The 24,611-nt window shown below is 51.8% G+C and overlaps 9 protein-coding genes across 9 annotated transcripts; 2 read left to right on the top strand and 7 right to left on the bottom strand.

The window, feature by feature from the left end:
- Positions 1-2,277: 2,277 nt before the first annotated feature.
- N7498_002712 (pyrroline-5-carboxylate reductase family protein) lies at positions 2,278-3,192 on the bottom strand (the record flags this gene model as incomplete). The annotated part of the gene is made up of 2 exons (XM_058449774.1): positions 2,278-2,573; positions 2,643-3,192. 2 exons carry the CDS (start codon positions 3,190-3,192, stop codon positions 2,278-2,280), a joined length of 846 nt encoding a protein of 281 aa, XP_058312118.1.
- A 933-nt stretch (positions 3,193-4,125) lies between these two features.
- Positions 4,126-6,095, bottom strand: N7498_002711 (FAD binding domain protein; the record flags this gene model as incomplete). Its single annotated transcript, XM_058449773.1, has 2 exons — positions 4,126-6,035; positions 6,092-6,095. The coding sequence occupies 2 exons, from the start codon at positions 6,093-6,095 to the stop codon at positions 4,126-4,128; spliced, it is 1,914 nt and encodes a 637-aa protein (XP_058312117.1).
- Positions 6,096-7,483: 1,388 nt separating this feature from the next.
- On the bottom strand, positions 7,484-9,419 carry N7498_002710 (putative GABA permease; the record flags this gene model as incomplete). The annotated part of the gene is made up of 7 exons (XM_058449772.1): positions 7,484-7,924; positions 7,974-8,299; positions 8,346-8,747; positions 8,817-8,899; positions 8,955-9,068; positions 9,137-9,207; positions 9,258-9,419. 7 exons carry the CDS (start codon positions 9,417-9,419, stop codon positions 7,484-7,486), a joined length of 1,599 nt encoding a protein of 532 aa, XP_058312116.1.
- Positions 9,420-10,725: 1,306 nt separating this feature from the next.
- N7498_002709 (uncharacterized protein) lies at positions 10,726-12,431 on the top strand (the record flags this gene model as incomplete). The annotated part of the gene is made up of 5 exons (XM_058449771.1): positions 10,726-10,920; positions 10,975-11,079; positions 11,126-11,350; positions 11,445-11,587; positions 11,669-12,431. The coding sequence occupies 5 exons, from the start codon at positions 10,726-10,728 to the stop codon at positions 12,429-12,431; spliced, it is 1,431 nt and encodes a 476-aa protein (XP_058312115.1).
- Positions 12,432-12,611: 180 nt separating this feature from the next.
- On the bottom strand, positions 12,612-14,572 carry N7498_002708 (glycoside hydrolase family 47 protein; the record flags this gene model as incomplete). Its single annotated transcript, XM_058449770.1, has 4 exons — positions 12,612-12,657; positions 12,707-12,964; positions 13,018-13,806; positions 13,863-14,572. The coding sequence occupies 4 exons, from the start codon at positions 14,570-14,572 to the stop codon at positions 12,612-12,614; spliced, it is 1,803 nt and encodes a 600-aa protein (XP_058312114.1).
- A 2,168-nt stretch (positions 14,573-16,740) lies between these two features.
- Positions 16,741-18,141, bottom strand: N7498_002707 (nucleoside transmembrane transporter FUN26; the record flags this gene model as incomplete). Its single annotated transcript, XM_058449769.1, has 2 exons — positions 16,741-17,902; positions 17,978-18,141. 2 exons carry the CDS (start codon positions 18,139-18,141, stop codon positions 16,741-16,743), a joined length of 1,326 nt encoding a protein of 441 aa, XP_058312113.1.
- Positions 18,142-18,557: 416 nt separating this feature from the next.
- mdr2 (ATP-binding cassette permease mdr2) lies at positions 18,558-21,022 on the bottom strand (the record flags this gene model as incomplete). Its single annotated transcript, XM_058449768.1, has 3 exons — positions 18,558-19,046; positions 19,097-19,732; positions 19,790-21,022. The coding sequence occupies 3 exons, from the start codon at positions 21,020-21,022 to the stop codon at positions 18,558-18,560; spliced, it is 2,358 nt and encodes a 785-aa protein (XP_058312112.1).
- Positions 21,023-21,452: 430 nt separating this feature from the next.
- Positions 21,453-22,965, top strand: N7498_002705 (Hsp90 co-chaperone CDC37; the record flags this gene model as incomplete). The annotated part of the gene is made up of 2 exons (XM_058449767.1): positions 21,453-22,414; positions 22,470-22,965. The coding sequence occupies 2 exons, from the start codon at positions 21,453-21,455 to the stop codon at positions 22,963-22,965; spliced, it is 1,458 nt and encodes a 485-aa protein (XP_058312111.1).
- A 532-nt stretch (positions 22,966-23,497) lies between these two features.
- N7498_002704 (clathrin light chain CLC1) lies at positions 23,498-24,461 on the bottom strand (the record flags this gene model as incomplete). Its single annotated transcript, XM_058449766.1, has 4 exons — positions 23,498-23,849; positions 23,961-24,061; positions 24,127-24,353; positions 24,422-24,461. 4 exons carry the CDS (start codon positions 24,459-24,461, stop codon positions 23,498-23,500), a joined length of 720 nt encoding a protein of 239 aa, XP_058312110.1.
- Between the last annotated feature and the right edge of the window lie 150 nt (positions 24,462-24,611).

Below are 24,611 nucleotides of genomic sequence, written 5' to 3'. Positions count from 1 at the left end.
TGCATCAATAATGGGGATACCCACCTGCCGGCCCGGGTATAGGACCCCGAGCCGCCCTTGGGGTGCGAACAGGCTTGATTTGCATTTTCATGGACACTTGTGACAATCCCTGTCAACCCCATCAATGTGACACCCATCATGTCCCGGATGTGCCGTGAAATTTCGGTTGGGCTCCGCACCGCGTATCGAGTACGGCTTGGGACTACCTACTTAGATCACGCCAGGTCGATCCATCTCAAGGTTTGATGCCCGACACCAAGCTGAAGGCGGCAGTCACCTCCGGCCTGGAAGCTTTGGGCTTCTGTTTAGCGCCACAGGATTCAACACTACAAGCTTGATCCACATCGAAACCGGAGATGCCAGATGACATGGAATTCGGATCCTCGTGGAGAGGCTTGGATCTGGATCTACCCGGTCCAGCCTCACGTCATTCAAGGGCGATCGGGGTTTGAAGTGAATCCCCCCGCAAGGGACGATCTCGCCCGGATTTCTTTTCCCACTCGAAGTAATCACCTCTTTTCTTCTTTTGCTTTTTTCAAGGTCGAGGACATCATATTAGAAAAATCAAAATCAAAATCAAAAATCAAAAATCAAAAAATAAAAAAAAATGGCGAGCGGTTCACCGGAAGCCGGCCCCTGCCACTCCCAGGCACGAGAATTGGTGACGGGATCGCCGACACCACTCGAGATCCGCGATCGTGCATGAAATGGAGTAGGGATGCAGATCATCCATCGGATCTCGCAGGCATTTCCCCTCTGATCGGGGGTGGCTTTTCAAGGGCCGAGGAATGAGCGGGGGAATATGGCCGCGGAGTACCGCGGCATAGCGCTATGCGCCATGCAGGAATGTGTCACCGTGTAACCCAGCTGTCCCGGTACTTGGGACTAGGGGTAATCTCGCAATTCACCGGGGCCCGAACTCATTCTATGCGTGGTTTGGGCACCTGCGAACCCGGTTAGGAACCTTATTATTCGGCGACTTGCATGACTTACAGAACTCTAGAGGTCTGAGCCCTTTTGGCAGGCCTTAGCACCGAGAATATTGGGAACAAGAGAATCAGATTTGCCAAGACCGTCTATCGATAGTTGCCTTCTCATTTTCCAGTGATCTCGATTTGGGGTATGTCCGAATTTTAACTGCATCGGTCATCTCGCCAATATCAGAAATGTGAGTTGCGTCCATATCTGCAAGGACGCCCGAGTTAGGCTCCGCCTGTCGCCTGTCATCGAAGTAGTCAACCGTCCCAACCCCCCGGTTTCGGGCTTCCTGGCTTGTTTTTCAATAAATCCTCCAACTTTGTATATAGATTCCCCACCCGCCATGTCGTCATGACTTGGGAAAGTCTATATCAACTTCAATAGCGCGACCACGGGGCGTCGTGCCCTGCTTCCATAATCCCTGTCCCTGTCACCTTGCTACTTTAGGTAGGAGGGGCTTGGTTGAGTTTATTAGTTGATCACTTGATCACTTGGTCACTTTCTGATTTGCTTGCGGCCGTATATTCTCGTGGCCATTCACAGGGAGAGATCGTGCAGCTTAGACCGCTTTGTGAAATGATAGGTCATCGGTATGAAGGGAATCGTTCATGCACGATGCCGGGTCCATATTTCATAGTTGGAACGACGTTACATGCTGTTTGATTTTATTTGATCACCTTTGGCTTGTCACCGCTCCCTTGTCGATCCCGAGGTAGATGCTACGATCAACAGTCAACGTTGTGATGAAGCCACCCTCGAGGGACAGGACCTCGGCATCGAGTTGATGTGAGGTGTGGCTCATATGCAATCAACATTCGGTGTTTAATTAGATTACATCGTGGCAATCTGTAACAGCAATGGGCAAGCAGGCCCAGACAGGCCATACTAGAGATTAAGCTTCCGGGAGCTCGGATCTATCTAGACTGTCGCGCTGAGATTTTGAACCTCGCGAGGCCTACGGACTGATATCGAGCTTACCGACCAGCTGTCTGGCCTACTCGGGACATGAGCAGATTGCGTAATAAAGTACCGGAGTATCATCTTCTTCCGGGTTCTTTAATTGACAACATCCTCGCAATACTATTCGAGCTAAGCTTTGTGATGCACTGCATCCTCCTTTGCAATATTTGACCACTAAAAGCCACCGCGATAACTTATATGCACCTAGGCAGTCTAGGCAGTCACTTTCCAAATAATGAATTACTTTCTTCATTTTTGTCTATACCCGTAGTGACACAGAAAAAACCGAAACATTTCCATCGAGCATCAAGCTCTAAGCACAAACCCATCACCTCAAGCTTAAGCCTTCTTGCCCAACTCAGCGGCCCGCTCCGTCGCCGCCGTAACGGCCTTATCAACAATCTTCTCGAACCCCTCCTTCTCAAAAGTCTGCAGCGCCGCGAACGTAGTTCCATTGGGACTGGTCACATTCTTACGCAGCTGGCTCGGCTCATCAGCCGACTCAACAAGCATCTTGCCCGCACCAAGGCAAGTCTGCGTAGCCAGACGCGTCGCCTGTTCCTTCGAAAGACCGAGAGCAGTAGCGCTAGCAACGAGGTGCTCAACCATAGCGAAGAAGTAAGCCGGGCCGGATCCTTGAACGTTGTTAGCAACTCTTCGGTTTCTGCCACATCGAGGCAACAATAAAAGAAAGGCCAACTAACCAGACAACCCGGTAACAACATCCAACAACTCCTCCCGGTCAACCCACTCCGTAGCCTTGGATACACTCCCCAACAAAGCATTAACAAGTTCCTTCTCCTCGCCCGTCACATCCTTGCTGGCATACGCGCCCGACGCGCCCTCTCCGACAAGCGCAGGTGTATTCGGCATAACGCGCACAACATGCGGCGTGCGCCCGTCCGCCGTCTTCGACCACCCCTGCAGCGAGTCAAGCGTAATACCGGCCGCAATGCTCACGACAACCGGCAGGACCTTCCGGCTTCCCCAAGATGCGCCCAGCTCCTCGCACACGCTCTGTGTGACCTGCGGCTTGACGGCGATGATGACGATGTCTGCATCGGAGCCAGCGGTGGCGTTGTTGGTGGTTGTTTGGACGCCGGTGGAGGCGAGCTTTTCGCGGTTCACGTCCCAGGGCTCGGAGACGATGATGTTGCTCTTGGAGACGCCCTTGGAGGTCAGGCCGCCAATGATGGCGGAGGCCATGTTGCCTCCGCCGATGAAGCAGATCTTGCTTTCTTGGAGGGTGGGCATCGTGAATGCTGGGGTGTGGTGGTGGTAATTTGTGTTCGTGGTGAGCTTTGAGCTTTGGAGAATCCCCCACCTTTTGACGGCTTATCGATGTGGGGCACGGAATTGTCGAGAGGACCGATGTCGGCTTGGGCTTGGGGGATTGTTGTCGATTTGCGTGGTATGATAGGTTGTGGCAGATAACTGATTGGTTTGATCAGTTCAGAGAAGTAGGTACGCCTTTTATGGCTGTTTTTTGACACCATGCCTTCGACTCATTCTCTGTCACGTGATATTCCTCTATCGCACGCACCGGGCCGGTTAACCGGCCTCCGCAGTGTCATAGGAACTGTTTTCTGGGGAAAGAGATTCCGATTGAGTCACGCGGGGGTGGAGAGCGTGGAGATAATATGAATAGAAAAGCTCGACGGTCTGTGTTGCATTGTACTGGTTGTCACCGAGGACGTTGGACGTCTTACTTATGGTCTAGACACAGCGAAACTGGTAAAGTCAAATGAGGGGTCAGATTGAGGGAATCGACTCTAAATCTAGTGAATGATGAAACAGGTAGCCTCCCAGAACCGACTAATGATAAAATAAGGGCAAAAGGGTCCTTGTTGGAGAGAATCAACCAAATGGGGAACTGCACAAAGCCCCGTAACATGAACATGATGAAACGATAGATCAAATAACCGCCCCGCTAAAATAGAAAGAATCAAAACAGGCTTGTTGGTGGTCAAGCTGGAGCCAGCTGGATCTGATTTGCGTTCTCCGTAGCTAGTCATTCCTTACCCAAGCCAATGCAGAACGAAAAATGCAAATCGTGACGATGCAGATGGTCGAAAGATTGTATGTACAGATTGACGATGCTGACACGGTAATAGCTGCGTCGAGGTATGTTGAAGGTGTGGGAGGCACATGCGCCTCCGCTTGGAAACCGTATAACCCATGATCCGATTACCAGGTTTCAGCAATGTACTGGCCAGCTTCCTTCTTGCGCTGCCAGAACAGGGTGGCCTCCTCGAAGTTCAGGTTGCCCTTGGCCATGGCAACCTCAACGAGAGCAGCCTCGACACCCTCGCCCATGCCCTTGCCACTACCGCAGACAAAGACTCGGCCATCGAGAGCGTTGATCACATACCAGACCAGATCGGCCTGGTGGCGGACCTCTTCCTGGACGTAGCGACTCTCGCCACGACGGCTTTGCACAACAGTGCGGACCTTGTCCTCGTGGACGCCCCATTCACCGCTATACAGCTCATCGAGCAAGGAGTCTCGCACACCTTGGAGCACCCAAACCTTGTTGGCACAGTTGGCAGACTGCAGACGACGCTGGACGAATCCACGGAAGGGAGCGATACCGACACCCGCGCCGATCAGTAGCATGGGTCCATCAGAGGCGAAGCGCGTAGCGAGCGGGTTAGCCATCAGGCCTCGGAACATGGGGATGTGAATATCAATCTTCTCCCCGGCTGCTTCGGCTGCGATTGCACGTTGAGCGAGCTGCTCAAGGTATCCCGAGCCCACGCCGGTGCGCATACCGCCCTTCCAATCCTCGGAATCTGCAACAGTCACGGCTACTTCGACTAGGCGCCGGCATTCGGTGCCTTTAAATTGGCAAGAAATCTGGGGGTCCTGGGATAGGGAGTAGAAGCGAGGCATCAGGGTGTTGAGCACGGAGAGAAGGTGGTCCAGAGGAGGTTTCGATGAGGGGAAGGCGTGAAGCAACTGGGACAGGCTGATGTGAGAGCTGGTGCGGAGCTCACAGAAAGCACCCTGGCCCTGGGCGGACGAGAGGTACTCAAGGATCTTCTTCTCGTTCTCCTCGCTGCTGTATTCTGCCAGGAGCCGGAAGAGTGACTTGGTCGGCGCGTAACTCTGGATATCTGAGCACCAGCTCAGAACCTCACGTCTTGTGGTAACCAGCTCGCGGGGCTCATCGTCACCCCAGATGGTGGGCCACCGGCCCTTTGTTGTGCGCATAAGGACCTTCTTATCTCGCAACGACTTGGGCACACACAACTGATTCAGTACATCTTCAACTTCCTCAGGCTTGTTCTTTGGGCACACGCCAATCGCGCCGCCAACGACGAAATCCACCATACCACTCTCGGCAGGGTAATCGGTGACATCGATATCAAAGTGATAAGTGCGCTTCTCCGCGCCATTCTTAGTCAATTCACGGGCATGGTGAAGAGGAGCCCGGTATACATCATAAGGAGGATGGGGTTGCACGAATTTCGGGGGGTGGTCTGCCGGGCCGAGTTCAAAATTGGCGGTGTATGAGGGGGCGGACTTGAAAGAGACCGTTTTCTCCGGGAGCGCGGCAATGCTGGAGAGATCGCTATCTAGCGTGAGGAATTCCAAATTCAGGCCCAGACTATTGTAAGCCTTGTTATCGGGAGGAGTAATGGAATTGAAACCCGAGATGGGCCCATCAATCGGTCGCAATTGCTGTCCTCGGCAGCAACCCCCGCCACAGCACGAAGACTGGATCTTCTGAGTACCACCCGTGCCGACATTCTCCAGCACTCTTCTCATATCATTTGAATTCTGAGAGATCAAAACGGTCGAGGCTCGGCGGCGGCGACGAATGACGTCGTCAAGCTCTTTTTCGCTCTGAGAGTCGGGTGGTGTGATAGGGGACGCGGGTGAGTTGGAACCGTTCGTGTCGGAGCTTTCTTGGGACGAGACATTGAAGTTGATATCTGTCACAGAGAGAGTTCGGACCCCTCGGGGCTCTTCAGGAATAGGATTATCGGGATGGGAGGTGGACGAGACGGGGATATCCTGGAAGGTGCCCTTCCGGGGGCGAGGCCCCGTAGAGGCGATGTTTGCCGACGGCATAACTGGTTCGACTGCGTGGACTATAGAAATGAAATGTGTGAGTTTCTCGATAGCAATGACGGGCCTTTCGACATACCCATGGGGTGCAGGGACGAGCCGAGGGCCAGTGGAGGGGTTATCGGGAATGGCCGCCGGGGCAGACGGGCGAGACGGGCGCGGAACGAGATGGTGAATGGTCTGAACCTCGTGGGTATAGCAATAGTTTTGAAAAAGGGAAGTAGGGATCCGAAGAATTGTGCTCGGCTCCAGGAAGCGGGAAAGAGTCTCAAAAGAGGTGAAAGATGAAAAATACGGAGGTCGGCTGTGGAGCGGAAACGGACGCCAGATTCGGACTGGGAATTATCTGATTTTGCCACATTCTTCGTCACCGGGTAAACTTTCACTCCACTTGAGGAACGAACTCGGTGCTGACTTGGGGCATTGTATCCATTAACCCCCAGATCGACAGTGCATTTACATGGGGTAGTCTCCAGTCGATTTCCATTAGATACGTTCTTACTCGCCCATCGCTCTCTTATCAGATTGCAGTCCTAAGATGAAGTACAGTATAGTATCTCGGTGAAGCCGGGGTAATTCCCGAAGATTGAAAACAATCCCTTCCATGTAATCATAATTACAAGGAATCCTTGCCGGGGCCTCCTTGTGTTCCGAGCGAAAAAAAAAAAAAAACGAAAATCACAAAGGAGATTCCGAGGTGGGCCGACACCGGATCAAACTTATCAATCAATCAGATAGCCCGCGTCGCACCACACACGGGAACACCGACTCTTCCCTATTCGTCCGCCCCTAAGAAGGGGGAAGGTAAAATGGGATGGATCTCACCGGCCCACCTTCCGACCTGCCGCTTATTACACTTTCCTCGATTAAGGCTTGTCCCTGCCGGTCGGGTCTGGAATTCCCAACCATTGGGGTCTCGGTGGATAGGCCGTTACCTGCCGGTGGGTCGTTCCAGAAACCGTGGATGTTGCTAGCTCGATAGCTTCAGGTGAGAAAGGGCGTCCCTTGTACCTGGATCTCGCCATGATCGTCAAGACTCAGTTCTGGAGCTAGGAGCTGGGCATTCTCTCTTCTGATACCTCGGCCCCCGACACGAACGAGTCGGCCAGGGGACAAGAACTTGAATCGGCCAGTGATATCTTCCCGTCTCAGCCAGTGCTCGGCGTGTCGGAACGGTTCCATCGGATAACTTAATCCCGGCCTGTTGTTGCATCCCGGGATGCTTCAAACACCTTCGATTCGAGTAACAGCCCCCATGAGTAAGAAAGGATTCACGTCACGCGACAGGGAAGATAAGGAAATCACTTGCGGTATATTCCGGAAGTACTTGGTCCGGCATTCATGCCCGATCGACCGATCAGTTGCCAATCCGGCGTATATAAACGTCACATTCATCCAAGTAAATACAAGCGAAGCATCACAATTTAAATACAGTCATAAGAATCCATGTCCCGACACAACCGAGGCCAAACTAGAATGCCCCCTCCCGCTTGACTAATGCCACGGGCGGAATGAAATGATGCCGCCCCCTGGCCCAATAATAAATCGTCGCCGATCCTATGACGCCAACGTACATGGCCACGCTCCAGTTCATCGTCTCGGCTGTCACGGGCGTCGACAAGGGGAAGAAAGCAAAGACGAATATGGGCAGCAGGAAACACAGCGCTCCGACATTCACCGCCAGACCGAACCGGCCCAGCGACCAGCGGTGGGGCGGCAGTGGCTCCCCACGAAGCCGCTTCAAAAGCACGCAGCCAATCGACACGATGTAGGCTGACATCAGAGAGGTGATCGTCAGTGATATGATAGCATTCAGAGCTACCTGGGACCCGATATTGATCATTGAAAGGAGGACGGTCACCGCTAGTGATACCATCACCGAGTTGAGGGGGATGTTCCATCCCGGTGTAACCTGTCAGTTCAGTCAGCTAGGCTCTTTGGAAAATGCCAGAGGAACATACGTAGGCAAAGAAGGATGAGAAGGGAACCCCTTCATCCCGTGCGAATGACCACAGTTGTCGTGATGCAGTCGCGACTTCGGTGATGGTGCTGGCTGTTAGGGTTACTATCAGCACGGCCGTCATGGCGTTCGTGGCTGCTAAGCTGTGCGTCGTGTTGTAGAAGATTTGGATAAATGGGAATCCTGTCGCGCTGTCTAGTACTGCTTCGACTTCTCCGAGGGTAAAGCACAGCGTTACCAGCATGACGAATCCTAACACCCCATTGACTGCTACGGAGGACATCATGGCCTTGGGCAGTGTTTCCGAAGCATCTTTGATTTCCTCGGCTGGAAGAATTAGCAAAAGCCATATCCGATGAGTTGCTTGACCTACACATGTGGACAGAGCAGTCATAGCCCAGCATAGACGTGATGGTGGTGGAGAGGCCCACCAGAGTCGCCGTTCCAGCATTATCCCACCCACCGCCGTTGTTAAAGTTCGTGAAGACAGCACGGGCATTATTTCGTGGCGCAAGCACCCACAATGGAATAATGATCGCAAAGAGTCCAATGACATGGATGATCAAGATCAGCCCTTCCACAAATGGTAGGTTTTTCGCCAAGAAAGTGTTGAACAGAATGGAAAAAGTCGAAATGGCAATCACCAACATAGTACCATGCCAGCGCTGAAAGTCATAGTCTGGCTGATTCAACACAATAAGTCCCTGGATAATTGTGCCTGCCAGGTACGCGATCGAGACGATGGCACATTGCCAGCCCATTGCAGAGAGCCATCCTGATAGGATGTTAACAGACTTGATCGACACAGATTCAAGAGTACCCGAGGTCCTTCAAGAGGTTTTACCTGTGAGATAGCTAAGGAACTTTTGTCCTCTTTTCGGCGCAAACTCTGAAACCCAGTGATACTGTCCACCAGCTGTGGGAGCCCTGCCATATACATTAACACTAAGAACAATACAGGATCAGGTACAATCCAACTTACATCGAAGCCATCTCGGCTATGCTGGCATAGACAAGGGTAAAGCCCAGCGTGACTCCAATGAATCCCCATATCAAGCCCGCCGTGCCACCATCAGTCAACCCAGCTGATAATAATCTATTATGCGAACGTTAGCATTCACTCCGTGTTTTGAGACCAACAGTCGCATGGAAGAGCCAACGAACGTCAAAATCACCTCCCATGTACAAATCAAGGTGCATCCAAACCCAACAATCGAGATAAATCGAAAATTTCTCTTGGCAATGTCAGTTGTGCTTCCAAAAAACGAACTCAGAAACCACTCACTCGCAAAACCTGCACTCTGCCCAGCGCACTCATATCCCGCTGATCGGCAACCGTCCCCATATACCTCGGCGCGACGAGCCCCTTCTGGAGAAAATCCTCCTCATCATGATCATTAGCCGTAACAGTCATTTGGGAATCACTGCCGGATCTGAGTGGAGACATCGCGTAGGAAGCAACAGAAAACCTCCGACCAGGATCAAAGGCTTTGGAATGAGCAACCGAACCACAGTTCAAGTACCGTCCGGGTGTCACAACATGCAGTCCGCGACGTAATTCTCCCGGTTATAAGAAACGAAAACCCAACCAAGGTAAATCCACATTCGAATATCCCCTAACCAGTCCCAACAAAGCAGGTCCCGGGAGAAGAGTCTATTGGGGGTCTATGCCGGGGCACTGTAGCTTCAAGCGTGGAAAAGGGCGTGGGAGCACGGCATGGTCAGGGGAATTTTGACGCCATGTGGAATCCCCATCGAATTGACACATCGTTTGTTTGATGTCGCGAAAGGGCGTTGGTGTTGAGCTTGGGCCGCGCGAATTGGTTTGTTTCATCCCTTGTTGGGTCGAGGGTTGAAGAATGGGTGATGGGGCTATCGGCGCCTTGCATGCCAAGGGGGGATCACTTGGAGGGATGTCGGGCGCACGACTTGTTGCTTTTTCTAGACTTTAATATTTTGAATCTTAGAAAGGTTGGGGCAATTATTGTTCCATGGCTATTTGTTTTGATCAATCATCGAGAATAATTAAGCTGGTTTACTTGGACTGTCGAAGTGCCCAGGGTAGAGCCCAGGTGGGTACGTAGTATACTTAGCCTTCTGCACCTATCGGCACCACCGGACCATCGGACCTATCACTCCTCAATCCCTGTGCAAATCATCCCTAGAACACACTCCGGCCCCAGACCCAACCTAATCCAGGTTGCCCCTCGCATCTCCATCCGAGGTACCAACCACATGGCCCTATCGGAGCCCACGTCTCGTCTCCACGACCACATAGCTCGATCGCCTCAATCCAGGAATAGCAGCGGCTCGCTTGCCACCATAACTCGAATAGTCGGCGCCTGACGTGAGGGGAATCCGCTAGCTGATTCCTACTTGTATCAGACCTGTACGGTGAACCCGGTGTACTCCGTACATAATATTGAATCAGCGTCATCCTCACTGGAAGGCTTGGAAGGGATGCGGAAGACCGCACTAAGAAACTTACTGGAGCTGGTAGCCTGAAGCGGGACCCGATGGCGATTGCCGGCACATGGGCTCTGCAATCAATCATTGAACGATAGCGGTGATTATTCTTATCTTCTGGGCCGCATGGTCGTTAAGGATTGTCTTGTTTATACACGGGTGGACCTCCAGAACTTTCCTCGAGGCCCGGTTTTGCATGTGGCCTCCGACTCATGGCCCTTTCATAAATTCATTTTCCGTCCTTTGATTCATGAGACTCTGTGCGCTGGCTTGACTTTCGTCCTGTCATGGGCCCTTATGTGCCCCCGGGCCAGTCACCTCCTTTCGAGGTAGTCGACGAATACCACCATGGCGCATGGATAATCATCTCCGCCGCGCTGGGGCTCGTGGTCACGCTCGTCTGCTTTTTGATCAGGCTGTATGTTCGGCTCATGCTGATTCCGCCGTTTGCGAGGGATGATTATGTGCTATTGGGGGCTACGGTGTGTTCGATGGGCTCAAATGCGACACGTTGAGAATTGTACTAACATTACCAGATCATGGCGATAGTACAGGCCTCCCTGATATTCTACGCATGTTCGCGCGGGTTCGGCACATCCATCATTTTTCTAGATGATACCCGCCTCAACCAGATCCAGGCTGTAAGTGAAAAATCCATCGGTGGCCTTGTGGAAACTAAACAGTTAGTTAATTGCAATAAGCGACATCTTCGCCCTGGTCATTATCTACCTCTCAAAATGCTGCGTCGTCACTATCTATCTCCGTCTTACGCCTCAAAAACCACATAATAGGGCCTCGTGGGCTACGTTGGCTCTGTGCACGGCGTGGCTCATTCCAGCTATTTTTATCTTACTGGTCAATTGTGAGCTGAACAAGCCTTGGAGGTCACAGGGTGGACAGTGTCTAAATTTGGTGAGTCTACGATGAACCGTCGAAGGATGCCCTATATATCCTGGACCTCGGGAGGAATCAGCAACTCGGCGACGATGCTAACATGTAATATCAGTTCAAACGCTGGCAATTCATCGCAGCCGTCGACGTGATTACCGAACTCATAATCTTTTTCCTGGCAGTAATCCTACTAAAAGGCCTGTTCATGTCGATGAAACGCAAACTGGCCATAGGCTTCGCATTTATATTCCGATTCCCGTGAGTGAACCACGCCCACCTCCTACGGCCTTCCTTCAGACCTTTTCAAAGATTTGATAAACTAAGTCACCTCAATACCAGTCTGATAATATTCACCCTCCTCCACATCTCAAGCCTCCACTCCGCTTTATCGGAAACAGACGTCACCCTCGCCGCCGTCGAGCCCACTCTCTGGCTACAGGTCGAAGTCCACTACGCCCTCGTTGCATGCAGTGTCTTCTGTCTACGTCCTTTCATGGCGGCTGTGAGTACCAATTACGGTACGGCGGGTGACTCGAATTTGGAAAGTAGTGCGTCGGCATCGAGGAGCAAGAGCTCGAAGTCGGGGTCGGGGTCGGGTTCGGGGAATGGCTCGAGGAGTAGGAGTTTGTGTCGGGCTCAGAGGAAGAGGGCAGGGACGGAGAGTAATACTAGGGGGCTGAGGTCGGCGTCGAAGGAGGAGTTGTGTGATGGGAATGTGCAGGATGGGATGGGGAGGGAGTGGAAGAAGCAGGTTAAGAATACTCGAGAGGAAGCGAGGGCTCCGATAAGACGGTCTATGTTTGCGATCAGCGAGCCTAGCATGAAGAACTTTTCGCGGCTGGATAAAGGGAAAGATGGGCGTGGGTCGGGGTCGGGGTCGGGGTCGGGGTCGGGACCGGGTCTGGACGGGGATGCCATTGAGCTGATACCTCAGACACATCGGGATAGTCGAGGGGCGAGTGATGGACCGGAGAGTGGGCCCGATCCGATGGTTATTCGGAAGGAGGTCCAGTACTCGGTTCAGTACGAGTATGATGAGGCAAGACGGAGGGGACAGGGGCCGTCGAAGAGAGTATCTAATGATGCTATGGCCTATGTATAACTAGGCTTTTTATTTGCATGATGGCATATCGATATCAATCTCGATATTTTTCCATTTTCCTGTAGGTAGTCGGTAAGAAAGTATATACAGATCCAAATGATGGTGATGATGATGATCCCGAAACGCCAACCCCTAATGGTGATACTCAAACGCTAATCCAATCAAAATGAAGTCTCCCAATCAAATATATCCAGAGGGCCTCTTGAACGGATGTGCCTCGGTACTCCTGTAATGCGTTAGTGCCTGGACGTCAATATGCACGGTTAAAAACTCACAAGACATATTCATCCAAACTGACATGGTCGGGCTCGGAAAATATAAGATACAGATACTTAAGTGTCTCAGCGAGCCAGAAGCTCTCCATCTTATCGGTATGTTCTGGGACGGAAGTGCGCACGTCCTCGATAGAGGAGTGGCCATACTTGGTGCGTGTGGCTTTGTCGATGTTCTGGAACATGCGCCATGCTGCATCCTGCAGGGACTTGTCGCCTGTGATTCGGTACATGATGAAGACGGATTCGAGGGCTTCGGGCCTGTATCCTGTTAGTTAGAACATGAACACACAATAGGATGAGTAAGGACGAACCTGAGCTTATATGTAGGATCCCGCAGGCTGAGAACACCCGGTGGAATGCCTTCGAGCTCGATGACTTTTTGCGCCTTCTCACGCTCTTCCGGAGTGCGAACGGGCGAGGCCATCACTTCGCTGTACCATCGGCCCTCATCCCAGGGACAGTCGTCTATGTCTTTGCAGGCCGATACTTTCATGATCTCAGGCATGATACCGGAGGGCATTTGGTCGTAGGCCCATATACAGCCATCTGTCAGTCCACGGGCGATAGCCATGTCTTCCTCTCGGTCGAATACTTTGGCGCCAATGCCCACCATCCCACCGAGGAAACATTTCAAGTGATCCTGGACATGTTGGATATTCTGCAACGCACCACCTTTCGAAGCACGCACATCTGCAGTGAATAGGATCTTCCGACTCTCGTCTTTGGTCATTGTTCGGAAGAGAAGGTTTTCTTTGATTGCCTCAATGGCGTTGGTGTACATATCGCGGTACTGGTCTGTTTGAGCGCCGAGAAGGACGTGCTCCTTGGGAAGATACTCATAAGCTGAGTCGGCACATCCGCCTAGCGAGAATTCACCCATGTCGAACTTGAGTCGGTCTGCGTTGACCCATACAGGCCATAGTCCGGGGATTCTGGTGGCGTTTTGGCTCCGTTCGAGCTCGTCTGAGATTCTCTGAACGGCGTCAAAGTACTTGGGATCGCCGGTGATTTGAGTCAGGCGAGTGAATTCTACGCTGAAAGATCCCAGCTCGGCCAAGGCCATTCGCTCTGATGGTTCGATTTCTTCGCCTTGAGCGGATCTAAAACTTTGTTAGTATCCCATCTGTGAATTGCGTTTGGTAGTAGTTCGGCTTACTTGGACCAATCCCAACGCATCTGCGGCATACGGTTGTGCGTGTCGAAGCAATTGAAGATCATCTCACCCAGCTCGACAGCTTTCTTAAGGAGAATAGGATACTTGCCGTCGGTCAGATCGTGAGCTGCAAGGAAACCGCCCATATACCGAATGACAATCTCAAACACATTGACCTCGCGGCTGAACGTGGTAGTGAAATCAATATGCTCCAGAGCCTCAAGAGCAATTTCAAGTTCCTTGTCGAGTCCCATAATGACTAGAGCATCTAGAGAATCCACCAGGGTGGCACCCCACCCGCTGAATGAGTCCTCATATCGGCCACTGCTGGGTGATACCTCATCACGCATCCAAGCGTGGGATTTATATCCATTCCATGCGTGCATAAAGGCCTTTTTCACAGCCTTTTGCCTCTTGACTCGTTGCTTGCGTTCGCGCTTAGACTCTCGCGGGAAGTCATATTGGATGCGGGGGATTGGAGACGGGTGTGTTGGTAAAGGACTGTACGAGGTAACGGGGTACCTCTCTGTCGAAAAATTCAAATGAATGGCATTGGGAGACGAGATCTCGCTGTTGAAGATGGGGGTTGGCCTCGGGTGGTATAATTGGTATGTGTGAAGACGGCTGAGAGGTAGCCAGACCAAGAAGATGTAGGCGACGGCGAGAAGAAGGATGGAAGACGTGAGAGAGCGGCCTTTGCGATTGGAAAACATAACGAAGGTGGTTTTGCGAGACGCGGCTGAAAATCGACTCTATGAAGGAATTGAAGGAATGACGGTCATGAGATGCAAGGAGAGGACAAGCTGAATAGCTCAGAAAACGAGATCAAGAGAAGAAAAAGCTCTGGCGCGATGTCATGCCGACCTTTTGCCACTCTCAGAGAGTTAGAAGCCAGGGATGGAAGATAGAGTGTCACCATGTGGAAGAATCACGTCAGGCAGACGCGGGACGGGGAGGGATCGGAGGGGAGATGCTCCATTGATCGTCAGGGTAAGCGGTTTGATAACCTTTGACACGCGTCCCTTGGGGAAAGAGACATGGCCAAGTCCATGATTGGAGAGATCCGGCATGCAAAGGGGCCATGCAATGTGCACCCCACTCAGGGCAGGTTTGTGCAAAGTAAGGAGCTGGTGAGATGCAGGGTCCAATTGCAATATTCTTAGCTGTGGTCCAGGCAGGGTCTAGGCCAACTAGTGTATCAAGTACGCGAGAGGGTGAGACATTTACAGGGTCTGAGGTACCCGTTACCGGTTATGGTTTGTTGGCTGTCAAGCTGAGATCCACACGTCCCCTGAACTTGATCCGATCGGGTTAAGATGATGCAACTCGATCGACCCCAAGTGCCTGGATTTGCTTGTGGTCCGTTGTGGCTGAGCTTTCGGTGCCGTGCGGGTCTCGATTACTATTTGCTTGACTTTTGGTCAAGCTTTGCCCGGGTCATAGGCACGCGACTCGAGATCTTCATTCCTCCTCAGGGTTCGGTTGGAGTTGGTTAAGCTTTCGCATAGGAATTCGGTTGCCCGAAAAAATTGGGTCCGGAACCAACTTTCTACATTGACGCAAACCTATATTTCGAAACCTAGGGAGCATCAAGGTCTTGGCAAGAAAGAAAATTTGTTCATGGCTCAATATGCTAGAATGAACGTGTGAAAATGCAAGAGGGACCAGACCAGCCAGGATCCACCCCAGTTAACATTAACCCGGGCCCAAAGACTTCGCAGTCGCCCCCACCAACGGCAGCAGAATACCGTCAGGCAACTAGCTGGGGACCGGGATAGCGGCTGAGCGGGTGAAAGTACAGAGTGTAGATGGTCCAGACAGTGAGGTACATACCCAGCTGTATCCAAACGTCACTGTCAGATTCAGTCTGTGACAGTGACTCTCTCGATCTCACTCGCCAAAATCCGCGCGCTGGAAGCTACGATCCAGAGTGACGAAGCGTCCGGAGGATCCAAACTTCGCAACGCGATTTCCGAGATCATTTTCAGAGTCTAAGTAAGAATGAATTACATAAACCAAAAAAAGCAAAATCCAGAAGCCCAAGACAGGGAAGTTAGCAGTGTAAGTCCTGTGTGTATGAAAACCTTGGAAGGAGAAAACTGCGTAAGAAGCCTCACAGAGTGCAGGGAAAGAGAGATAGATGATCAAAAGCAGATTTAAATAAAACCCCACGAATGTATCTAAACGACATGATGCAGGTGAGAGAAAAGTGCAACTTATATCTGAGTTAATAAATGATCCAATGCTGACAACGCGATACAGGATTCGAACTTGCGGTTTCTCCCACCAGCGTTCAAGTTAATCTCATTTATGCTTTGATCCACAGCATTTCACTTGCAAGATTAGATAGAAGGTGAAAATTTGTGGCATTTAATTGAAAGCTGAATTTAATTCAACAGATTGCTTCTCGAAACACTCTTTCATGTGCGATGTATAGAGAACCTTTATATGTTGGTCAAAATTCTCCGCATGACTGACTACGGGGATCAGGCCAACACTTTTGGCTTAGTGAATGCTCCAGAGCTGGCCGTAAAATCTGTCATCATGGCAATTCGGTCTTCCGAACCACCGACGCCATAAGTATGCGTTGTCATAGTGTTCTATTTTCTTCGTTGACCCATGTCAAGCCGCATGCAAGCTACGTATCAGACCTGTTCGAGAAGCCCACGCCCTTCGCTCAAGTACATTATAGACCCAGATTCGGAAATATTCCGAGGCTAAAATTAGCAAGAGAAAAGATACGAGCTCGAAAATGTCTTGTTCATGGATATGTACGTGGTATCTAAGATGGATCACCAAGGGTCATCATCAGTCGTAAATCATAAATAGCCTTTATATCTTCCAGAATTCCAAGGTTATAACAGGACCATGCTCACTGGAATCAGCTGGCGACAAGGAAACTCAATAAACTGCCAGCAGCCAATCCACCCACAAGCATCAATCCCATGAACCCACCCGCGACCTCTCTTTCATCCTCCGAAACCCAGTAGCTCGCACCCATCATGCAACTAGATGCCAAGTATCCATTGGTCGCACCGAATAACAACTGCACGATGAAGAGATAGAAGAAGTCACTCTGCACCACAGCTCCTCGGCCGTTGATGTTGCACAGTAGATAGAGAGGAACGAAACCGATACGTGCAATGGCAAACACAAACGCCATCCACGGGCGATGGGCGAGAGATAATCGGGGAATAGCCACAGCCATTCTCCCACCAAGATCTCCCACATTCCAGAGCAGGAACGCAAGTGGGATGAAGACAGACGGATCGTACATTCGAGACTTCGCCGAGTCATTGACAGACATGATCTCCGTAGTAAAGACCGGGAAGAACATCATCGTGACTGTGAAGCACAAGAAGACGGAAATGGCCAGATATCGCAACTTCTTGAACAATGTCCACAAACTGACCGACTTATCGTGTGCCCGGTCATCGAGATCGTCTTCGTCTTCATCCGAGGATTTCAATTGCGTACCAGGGCGGCGCCTGAGAAGATGAAGGAAAGCTAGCAAGGTAATGACGGAGACGCCCGTAGCAGTGAGGAAGTAGATAAAGGCCGATTTCGAAGATGACTGGGGCCGATCGTCGGTGCTCGCCTTACTCGGCACCAACAGAACGGAAACAATCTGTGCAATGCACGGCAAAACGCCGGCAACACCCTGCCCACTCATAATCGCCTGCATATACTCTTCCCTGCCAAAGCCCGCAACGTACGCAAAAACGCCATTCTGGATGAGACCCGTGGCAAAGCTCGCAGCAGACACCATAATCATCAAGAAGGCAAAGTACCCGCCCACCGATATGTCATTCATCGCGATCGTCGAAAAAGCCAGTAGTGTGAAAACGGCGCAGTTTATAAGCAGCGAGAGCGTGATGCGCCACGGGTAGGAGGCATTCTTCTGTACTCGGGCGAGGATGTATGCGCTTCCAAGGTTTGTGACTGTCGAAACGGAGAGAATCGAGGACTGGTAATGTGCTGCGACCCATTCACTTGATTCGAAACGGCTGTGGAAGTAGGGTGCTGCGGCTAGGAACATGTTCCTAGAGCGTCGAGTTAGTTTTACAGCTCCCGTGCATCCTCGATGCAGTCAAGGCAATTCCCGCGAACAGACTTACCAAGCCCATAGCATAGCCACTCCAAGGAGGAAGAAAATGCTATACTCCAGCCCGGAGAAGCGGGGAGGTCGTCGCGAGTCATGGTGATCGCCATCGTCCTCCGCGGAGTCTTCTAGCGGCTCGTAGGCCGGCGGTTCGGCGATGAGTCTGCGGACACGGTCCATGGTTAACAAGTATGTAGTCCTTCACATCGGAGATCTGAAAGTCGAGGAGAAGCTCTTCCTGGGACCGTGGGGGTTGCGGTTGAGATCCAGGGTCCGGAGTTGTAGCTCAGATGATTCATCGGGGACGGGCGGATCCGCGTGACCAATTGCAGATCGCAGATTGCGGAAAATGCGAACTACATGCGGACGGCTTCATTCGGACATGTCGTGAGCTTTTACAAAGAACCATTGCAGTATTTCAGTGCATTATATTGGTTGTTTTGTACACGGTTGCAAAAATGAGAACATCTATCGCCGGAGAAATCAAATATGCTAAATGAATATGAGAAGAGAGCGGATCCATCAGTTGAGTGGGTGCAAAGAGTGTCCCAGGTTTCACGCTGGGGTCTGGTGTGTGTGTACAGAGAATCAAAAGTCTATTTCTTTTTCTCCGACTTGGACTCGTCGAGTTCTTCCTCATCGACTTCATTGTCCTGCTCCATTTCCGGGAACTCGTAGAGTTCTTCCGGTTGCACAGCACGGGCCTTGGGAGGCTGGTCAGCCTCGCCGCCACTCATCTGCCATTCCATGAGCTTGGTGAAAGCTCCATCGGGACGAGCGCTGAGCTCTTCATAGTTGCCTTGCTCGGCGACTTTGCCATCGTTGCCAAGAACGATGATTGTGTCAGATCGCTTGATGGTGGAGAGGCGATGCGCGATGCTGATGGTTGTGTTGTTGCCACGCAGCAGCGCGGCCAAGGCACCGTTGACTAGAGTCTCGGACTCGGCATCGAGAGCAGAGGTGGCTTCGTCGAGGATCAAAATATCGGGATCCTTGATCAGAGCACGCGCAATGGCGATTCGCTGTTTCTGTCCACCGGACAACTGCGCACCGCGGGGTCCGACATGAGTGTCGAGTCCATCAGGCTAGACAAATGTTAGTAAATGGAAGGCATGGCAAGTCAAGTTGAACTTACGAAATCGCTGATGAACTGGCAGTTGGCCTTGCGCGCCGCAGAAACGATCTCAGAATGAGTTGCTTGAGGACGGCCATAGGAAATGTTATCGGCAATAGTTCCAGAAAAGAGGACGGGCTCCTGTGCAACCACACCGATCTTTCGTCGGAGGGACTTTGCATTGAAGTCATTGATGTCCTTCCCATTGATGAGAACTCTACCCGCAGTAGGGCTATAGAAACGGAGCAGGATGTGCGCGATGGTTGATTTGCCGCCTCCAGAGGGACCAACGATCGCAACGTTGGTTCCCTGTGGGATTTCAAAATTCAGGTCCTTGAAGATGGCCACAGCGGGTCGGGTCGGGTAGCTGAAGGAAACGTTCTCAAAGCGGATAGGACCGCGTGCGGACTCGACCTTCAAACCCTTGGTGGGATGGATGGTCGGCTGGCGGTCTTGCAGCTCAAAGAGTCGGCTTGCAGCACCGACACCCTTCATAAGCTCCGAGTAGAAGCTCGAAAGGCCGAACATGCTGGATCCAGCATAAGCAGTGTACATCAAGAACGAGGTCAATTCTCCGATGCTGATGGCACCGGATTGAACCATGCCACCTCCGACGTAAAGCAGACTCAAAATCGTCATGTTACCCATCAATCCAGTCTAGTAGCGGTCAGTAAGCAATCCCAACAATTCATGGCTATAAAAGCGGGTACTAACCGTGCTGAAGAACGTCGCGCTGATCAAGGACTCCTTCTTTCCGAGGTCGAAGATCTTGCGTACTTGTTTGTTGTATCGGTTGACTTCAAGAATTTCACCCGCAAACGACTGGCTTGTCTTCACGTTACCCAGGCGTTCCTCGGCAATCTTGGTGAGCGAGCCCAGATTCTTTTGGATCTGACGACTGAGGTTTCGGATTGCTCGTCCATAGAAAAGAGCACCCAAGCCAATTGGCGGAAGCAACAAAACCAAGATACTGGACAGCTTTAAACTGGTATAGGCCATAAGACCGAAACCAGCCACGCCACTGACACCGGCACGAAGCCCGTCCGACAAGTTCTGCGTGATACTCTTGCCCACAATGATAGTGTCAGAGCTGAGGCGGGAGATCAGATCGCCGACTCGGTTGGCATCAAAGAACTCGGCATCCTGCACGAATGTCTGGCGAAAAAGCTTGGAGCGCAATCTCGCGACAATGCGCTCGCCCACAATACGGAGAATGATGATACGACCATAGTTGGCACATGCACCGATGACAAGGATTCCGCCCAGAGCGCTGTAGAACATGGGAAGGCTCAAACCAAACAGCTCGTTGCCGCCCTCCTCCGTGCTCTTTGTCGCTGTGTCCATGATTTTACCAATCGAAAAGGGAATTGACATAGTTATAGACGAGGAGATCAGCAGGAAGAAGAATGCGAACCCGAGCCATTTGGCTTCGGGTCGCGCAATCTTGATCAGCCGCCAGATTTCCGCGAAACCAGACTTCTTGCCCGAAGCGCCATCCTTTGCCAATTTGGCTCGCAGATCAACCTGAGCGGCTTGCGCTGCACGCTCGGACAGTTCAAACCCTTTGTCTTCCTCCTCCTTTTCCGGAACGGAGCGGTTGGGAGGTTCGGGAGTATTCGGAGACGGGGTAAGCGGTTTCGCTTCAAGGAGGCGTGATGTTGAACATAATAGGCGTGTCTGAGAAACAATGTGAGGTGTGAAAGGACTGTATTGGCTGCTACTCTGGCGAGGCAGAAGAGGAACCTCGGCTGAACGGAAACCGAAGGTGCGGTTGCGAAGGGTCCCGGAAGTGGTTGAGTATAGTCGACCGGCACCACGATAGTCGCCAGCGCGTGAGAAAGATCGGTTTGCTTGCGCGAACACGTCGCACAAGATGGCGCTCTGTGACCTTGAAATCGGCCGAGGGCTGACGCCCGGAGCCCAGGCCAGCAGTCGGAGACTGCGCATCTTCGGAGATGGATCGCTCTTGAGTATGGTACGCTCTCAATGGTGGTGCGCAATTTGAAAAGGTCAGGATTCGGGGAAGGCCATTATATGAACAAAAAGGCAGGCGCACACTCCATGACACTCAATACTCCAAAGCATGTGGAGATGAGAGATCGTGCCAAGTTCGTCGGCAATTCCATCTCCGATTCTGCCGTCACCTACCGCCCATGGAAGCTGGTCGAGAGCTTTCGATGCTTTTGTTTCTACACGTCCTTGTTTCTGTGATTGTTTTATCCTAAACAGTTGTGACCAGTTTACTCTGTTATTGATCTATCCCAGAGTCCACAGAACCCTTTTCCATACTTTGACTCCGACAACCTCTCTTATTCCTTGCATCACGCCGATAGCCCACCCCACCTACTTTGTCGCGATATTCGCGACATAATCTAAGATGGTTCTCGACTACAGCAAGTGGGACCAGCTCGAACTGTCCGATGATTCTGATATCGAAGTTCATCCGAATGTTGACAAGCGCTCTTTCATCCGTGCTAAACAGGCTCAAATCCACCAGCAACGAGAGCAGCGCCGCCACGATATCAAGACCCTGAAGTATGAGCGCATTATCAACGATGGTCTGCTTACGCGCATCGACAAGCTCCTCGAGTCTCTGAAGAAGCATGAGGACTCTTCTGCCTCTCCCGATGAGTTTATCTTCCAGACCATCATGGAGTTTGCCAGCGACCCCGCGGAGGACCAGGCCCCTACACCTCCGGAGGGCATCTACCAGAACGAGCCCGAACAACCGAAGTACTCACAAATGATGAGTTCTCTGGTGGATCAGGTCAAGAAGGAGTTCGAAGACTCGAAGCCCGACAACTTGTTCAAGGCATACATCCAAGGTGTGCAGGGACACAAGGACAAGGTGCAAGGGCTGCAAACACAATTGTTTGAGAGGCTCGCCCAGCTCGAGAAGGAAGAGGGCAGCAAGATTACCAGTGATAAGCTGCACGAAGGCTTTAACCAATCTCATGTTGCCAAGGCCGCTGAGAAGGCAAAGGCTGCGTCGGCCAAAAACACAGAGGTTGAACTGCTGAACCCTGGTGCGGGCAGCTCCGCCCACAATGCTGAGAATGACGACGAAGGCGACGACGATGACCCCGCGAACGTCGAAATTAGCCCTCTGGCAAAGAAGTTCGCAAACCTCAAGCCCAATGACTACAGCGCCTATCTGCAATTTATCTCTGAGAACCCACAGATCGTCGCCGAAAAGGAAACAGACGGTCTCTTGGTCGAGGCCTTCAACAGCCAGATGAAAGGCAAGGAAGACTATGCTCGCCACTGCGTTCACCAGGGCCTGCTCTTGCAATACTGCCGCTCTCTTGGCCCTGATGGCATCAAGCTCTTCTTCACCCGGTATGTTCCACCAATTGCCAAAAATCCCAAGCACCAGCTAACTTCAAATCTGCAGTATCACAACTAAGGATCACCGCGCTTTCACGCTGTTCAACAACGATGTGAGGGACACCTACAACCGAATCAAGACCCGTTCCGCCGAGCTCAGCAAAGAGACCGGCAACGACCCCGCAGGCGTCGAGCAAATCCAGCTGCACGCAGTTGACCCCAACACGAAAATCACCATCAACATCCCCGCAGCAGGAAGCCAAGACCCCATCGAAATTCAGGCTCGCAAGGTTTTCGAGAGCTTCTCCCCGGACCTGCAGAAGGCACTTGCTACCGAGTCCCTGGACGAGGTGAACAAGGTGCTAGGCAACATGTCCGTTGAGGAAGCAGAGGTTGTCGTCGAGCAGCTTGGAGAGGGAGGCATGCTCAGTCTTGAGGAGGGTATTATTGATGGGACCACGGAAGAGGGCCGCAAGAAGCTTGCTGAGATCGAGGCAGAAGGCAAGCTTGAGGAGATCCAGGAAGTTGGAGAGCCTGGTGGCGATGTGACTGAGTTGGACTGAAAATTGTTATGGATGAAAAGTATAAAATGCTGATGAGATGAACGAATGTACTGATGTTGATCAATGACTTCTGTTTAGTCTTTACTTTGTATGAACAGAGCAACTGTTTAATCGAAGGCGAGATAGGTCTGCTTCTAGACGTCCATACTGCCAAGTTGTATCAATCCTTATAGTAGTTCTTTTGAACTGTTATTTACAGCTCTCATAGTGACCTTCGCGGCACACCTGTCAAGGAGCTGATCCATTGCTGATACTGTGCCTTTCCTAGTGTGTCAATTTCTACTTCTTGTCCGAACCATACTCAGCATTCATGAGAATTCCTTGGTATTAACGATGCCACCAGTCTGAAATACTTAAATTACACAAATCCCCCTGAAGACCTCGCTGCATGGTGTGGAAAAGAAAAAAAGGAGAAACAAGGCGAAAGACCTCTAAGCTGGGCGATTGAAGCATGATGTTTGGAAGCTGCAGAGCATGGTCCGGCGCAATCGCCCAGGTATCAACAATAACTGTAGCCTGAAAGTAGAGCTACCTAGATTCCGGTGGCACCCGGAGCTTCCTGATCCTTCCGCAAGTCGATCAACATCTCACGGAAACGCTCCTTGCCCGAGCCACTGCCACCGCCGATGGCGCCCTTGCCCGACACATCGACCAACTTGGCAATGCGCTCCCAGCTGGTGCCACCGGCCGAAGTGTCCTCGCGACTGGCCAGGAATTGTTCGGCTTCGGTCTTGGTCTGAGCACGGTGCTTGTCTGCCTTGTTGTTGTACGAAACGTAGAAGTCGTCAATATCCTCGCGGGCCTTCTTAACGGTTGCCTCCTTCTTCTCATTGGAGACCTCTGCACGGCGTGCGATCTCGGCATCTCGCTTCTCGCGCCATTCCCTGTATCAGTGGAAAATAGGTGTTAGCCGAGTGACGTGAGCTATGGGATGGCCCAAGACATGCGGTAGACGGCATTCGCCAGGCTACCTTGGAACTGTTGGATCTCCTTACCGAACAGGCTCGGGCTCTGCCTCGGTTTCCTGGGGATTAACGTATCCAGAAGATGGGAAGGGGGAGCCGGAGCCGGTAATTGTACCGCCGGGGGCAACACGCTGTGGGGAAACATTCAGGTCAACATAACACGAACTCGGAACAACGTCCCAAGGTCAATTCGTACCTCATTCTGTGCCTGTGTCTCGACTGATGGGAAAGAGGATTCAAACTGTCCAAGCTCCTCCGATGGGATCTCATCGCCGCCCAGTAGATCGTCACCCCCCTCTAGATCCTCTGCCACATTGTCTTGAGGGGTCGCGAATTGGTCCGCATCTTCGCCGAGAGCCGCGCGCTCACGGGCAAGGAAGTCATCGTCACCGCCAATGTTGCTATCGGCGACTTCGGTCTGGCCTAAAGTGATGTTGTTAGTCCTGACTGCGCGGACGGGCTCGGGGCTCCTGCAAGTGGGTGGATCTTACCCTCAGAGAAGTCCTCCAGGGAAGGGAAACGGTCGGCCATTCTGTGACTTCGTGTATGTGCGATTTGTTTGGGAGCGGTTCAAGGTCACGATAAACAGACCTCGGGGTTTTAAAGGATGAGGAGAGAGGTGAAAAGAGCTCAGAGTAGCAAGTAGTTGACAGTTGTTGCCGGCGAAACGCTCGGAGCCGC

Source organism: Penicillium cinerascens (genome assembly GCF_028974065.1).
Source record: "Penicillium cinerascens strain IBT 15544 chromosome Unknown contig_1_segment0_segment0, whole genome shotgun sequence".
Taxonomy (NCBI): domain Eukaryota; kingdom Fungi; phylum Ascomycota; class Eurotiomycetes; order Eurotiales; family Aspergillaceae; genus Penicillium; species Penicillium cinerascens.
The sequence above is the reverse complement of the archived record's forward strand: the minus strand, read 5'-3'. Positions and strand labels throughout refer to the sequence as shown.